The 4,406-nt window shown below is 36.5% G+C and overlaps 1 protein-coding gene across 1 annotated transcript; it reads right to left on the reverse strand.

Moving 5' to 3' along the window:
- Positions 1-251: 251 nt before the first annotated feature.
- On the reverse strand, positions 252-3,480 carry LOC138323202 (membrane progestin receptor gamma-like). The gene is made up of 2 exons (XM_069267616.1): positions 3,109-3,480; positions 252-1,619 (listed from the first exon to the last, which is right to left on the reverse strand). The coding sequence occupies exon 2, from the start codon at positions 1,610-1,612 to the stop codon at positions 560-562; it is 1,053 nt and encodes a 350-aa protein (XP_069123717.1). The 5' UTR covers positions 1,613-1,619; positions 3,109-3,480; the 3' UTR covers positions 252-559.
- Positions 3,481-4,406: the final 926 nt, after the last annotated feature.

A 4,406-nucleotide genomic window follows, 5' to 3' on the forward strand; every position in this document is an offset into this window, starting at 1 on the left:
GGAAATTTATGTTTCATGTATCGCTGAAAAGATTATTTAAGATTCTGGTAATGGCATTCAAACGCTATAGATTCGACTTGACGTTACGATCAGCCCAAGTTTTTGCAATGTCCGAATTTTTTGGCGATGTGTTCGATATAAAATCACTGTCATGAAAAGAAAACAAGCAATACAGTAACGTGTACATATCTTTATGAACAACGAAAAGTAAACAAAATTAAGCCAAAAAACGCAAAAAAAAACAAAAAACAAAATAAAACACCGTTTCAGTGAACTGCTGAGTTATGATGTGATCAAAACATAGTCGCTGAAGAACTATGTACACGTATATGTTATAACAATGACCCCATCCTTTTCTTACTGTATACATTTATTGTCATTGTCGATTGTACAATTTCCTGAAGGATGAGCCGTTTGTAACAAGTCTTTCCGCCTTCAGTCCTAGTCACGGAATCGCATTGTCGCATTTTTCCCAAGATAAATGATATACCTAGTCGTAGCTAAGTTTTACTTACAGTTCATTGAACTTTACCTGTGACGAGAATTATCTCTGGCATTGTCAAAAATGAATGGTATCTCTATGTATTTTCCCGTTTTGTAAAGGCCGGGTTGTATGTTTTTCGCTTGGTTTGTTTTCCTCAAACTTTACCTTAAAACTAGCACATACAATGATCATACCATTCGCTATTAAAGTCAGACAGAAAACTCCGTAAGACATCCAAACAGTCCCGATATTTTCTATCATATAATTTGTCATATGTTTTGTGGTAAGATCGGCGTATTTTACTTCTTCAAGCGTCGCGTTGATAAAACTGTTGGCAGTGACAACAAGAACCACGTGGTGGAACTGATGTGAACTCCCAACAATGTCAAACGTTCTTGGGAACCAGCGTTCAGGAAAATGAGCAACATAAACCAAGACATTGAAAAGTGCTAATAGAATATGCCATTTATGGAAATACAAACTGTCATCATTTTGTGATGTCCATATGTAGCGATGCAATAATGGAACAAGAAGCCAACCATAGAACGAGCTAACAGTCATTAGCTGAATGATCTTGGCTGCTTTGTGCTCCATTCCAAGGTGGAATTTCAGCCAACACAACAGTATGGTAAGTTGTAAAGATAAATACACTGACACATGACTTGACCATTTTGAGAGAAAAAATGCCAGGTTTTTGTCCCTAACTAAAAAGCAGTGACTGATATGGGTAGTACCCATTGCGTATATCCCAACGCAACTGTAGTCAAGGAAGAAGCAAGCATAGTGTACGCAATGTGAACGGTCACAAAACCAGTGAGCCAATGAACTTCCAAGCAGAAGCACACAGATGCTCATCAGCCCAGTGCCTAATGGAGGTAATTCGTTATATTTGATAAAATCAAAATCGGAGGTCACAAAAATAGCACGTGCTTTTTCTGCTATGAATAGAAAACCAATGAGATGTGTCCAAATGTTGAATGTTTGGTTGTTGGCCTGGAACACACTTGTGACGTAATACGACCATGGCTGATTCGATCGACGGTAGCCTGTGTGTATGTGTTTGTTACAAACGGCGGTCAGACTGGGGTCACCAGAGGTCACTGTAGACGGGAAGTTGAAACACGTCATGAGGAACCTGCAACACATTAAAAAAAAGATAAAGACTGATTAAATGATCAAACTAGTCCTTTGTTGTGTATTTTCTATTCCGGATCGATCGGGTGATAAAAAGAACGACAGGTGGTCATCTTCGATGACTTCATAAAATGCTAAGGGTATTTTGTAATCAATCAGAAAACCTTTGCTGTCAGTCTGTCCGTAGGGATCTGAGAATCAGTTACAGTTTATATAATTATAGACCAATCAGAGTGCCCATATCTACCATGTTTAGACGTTTTATGGGTATAGATAAAACAAACTGATAAAAACCATACTCAACATTGTACTATCAATGTAGAGTATGATTTTTAATTATATAGACTGTAATTAATTCCCGGACCCCTGTGAGTCTGTCATCTTGGGTTTGACAATTAGAAAATTGTTAGACTACCACTTTTTCTTGAAAATATTCCAGCGATTTTTGTTCAACATTATCAGACAAGCTTTTGTAAAATGATTACCCGATCCAATTATCAATCACAGGTACTTGACACTCATAATACTATTATATACATGTATATAGACCAGTGGTTGGAAATTCGTTCCAGGTCCCTGTGATATCATTAAAAAAATCTGTTCCAAACGAGCCTAACGTCTCTCTCGTGTGACATCACGGTGAACAATTGATTGTATGCATAAAATCTTAAAACAAACGTAAAATAATGGACATGAAGATAGTCTATATCATAAAACATTTGCTCGAAATTCGTTTGTGAAATAACGATCGATGGACCTATCGGTTTCATGTTGTTTAAAGACTAGCCTTGGCAAAACTTTCCAAAACCTTCCTAGGCCTATTTAAAAACATACATTACAGTCGGGATTTATATATTCTCGAAATGATTACTTTAGTAAACGGTTGTTGTAGTATATAGTAGACTAGAACATTAGACACAACCTTACGCCAGCTGGTGAACTATTTACACGACAGTAACTAATGACAGTATTCATGTTCGTGACGGTAGGTAAATAATATAAATACATATATATATATGGAGAAACTGTTCTAAGTGTAATAGATAGAACGCAGCAAGCTGTTAAACTAGGGCCTTGGTACCGGTCTACTGACATGTATTACGTAAAAGTGTACATATTCAATTAAATGTGCAATGCAAACAATATAATAAAACGTTGTGCATAAATGTTAATGATATTTTAGACACGATAGAAAGTTATTTTCAGTGGTTCAAAAATACCTATTTCTTTGGTTTTTTCAACACACCTTGAATTATGATTTATCAGGCCCCTGTGTATAGTTTTGCACGAGCTAGGCCCGAACGTTCGATGACCTTGACAATCTACGCAGGTGCATGGTTTCCCAATATCTTCTGACGTCGTTTTAGTCCGTATTAAAATATTGCATTACATTGCACACTAACTGAAAGGTCCAGGTGACATTCTATACACATACAGGGATACACATGAACTAAACAACTCACTTGTAACTTTTGAAGTCAACAACTTACCTATATTTCGCCTGGCTGGTATATGTTGACAAGAGATAGGACTAAATCAAGCTGAGAGAATACATTTGCTTCCGGGTATATGTTCCTGTATGACGTTTTCCGGGAATGATACGGAAATCGACTGTACCATGTGCGTTATTTAAGTAAAGGACTCCACAATAGGTCTTTAGCACGGAAACTTCGCAGACGGAATAACATGTATAATACCCGAGGTATGTTTGATGTATATAAATGAACGTATAGATAGCGGAAATCTCCCATCCGTCAATGACTTGTCACAAATCAACGCGCTACAAGCCGTAAGCTAAGCTAATTCTCCGTATGTACGCACAGACATTTGTAATATATAATTAAAAATGGGAAAACACCTACAATGTACGTATATGTGTGTTGTAATCCAATAATATTAGATCTCGATATTGAGAAAATTCTGATGTGCACGACGTAATGATCAAAAGTGTCTCGTCGTTAATATCTCTAATTATTCGCTATGAAACTCGTACTTTCTCCATTCTAATTTTTTACAATATTATCAAGCCTTATTACCATTCCCTGTATAATAAGCTTTTATTACGGATTATATGCAAATAGGGATTAATCAAGTTAGGGCAAAATAAATGGAGCCTTCCCTCTATATTAGATTATAGTATAGTATGGCAATCAATGATGCATTTTTAGTACAAGCATGATGGTTGACAGTTTTATGACATTTCATTACCTGTTTTATCATGAGATAAAGTTTCCCCTGCCCTATATTTGTTTTCAACATTTCACCATTCCACCTTTCACCACCTAGTGGGGGGGCTCATACACAGAGTTTTCCCCGGCGCATGTAAGGAACTCAAAGTCCTCTGCTTCAATGTTCAAAATCCTCGCAATTTTACTTCTAATTGTTTCTTCATCATCGATTGTCGAGAAAGTAAAAATCCCCTCACTTAGTGTCAAAGATTTTGCAAATGAGGATGGCAGTTCCACCCGTTTAATTAGACAACACTTAATACTTTTGGTTACTTCCTTTGGTTTCTTTGGGTTTCTGTTCATCATGTAGGTTTCTCGCGTCTGTTTTCTTGTCCTGGGCAGAAAGGAATAGTAGAGTGTGATTATATTATATAATGCCCATTTACCTATAGGTTTTACAAGCTGAGCAAATACTAAACAAGCAAATTTGTGGAATTTATATGCCCCGCCCTCCGTTAAACAATAAGCATAAATTCTGCTTCAAGTTTTTTTTCCTTATAATTTTTTGGAAGTTTTTGTTTTGAAATTTTCGTTAATTAAAGGGCCATAACTCCGCTTAA

This window comes from Argopecten irradians, chromosome 5, assembly GCF_041381155.1.
Source record: "Argopecten irradians isolate NY chromosome 5, Ai_NY, whole genome shotgun sequence".
Classification (NCBI taxonomy): Eukaryota; Metazoa; Mollusca; class Bivalvia; order Pectinida; family Pectinidae; genus Argopecten; species Argopecten irradians.

Excerpts from the sequence above, each read along its gene's own strand:
- LOC138323202 (XM_069267616.1), bottom strand. The coding sequence starts at position 1,612 with ATGACGTGTTTCAACTTCCCGTCTACAGTGACCTCTGGTGACCCCAGT.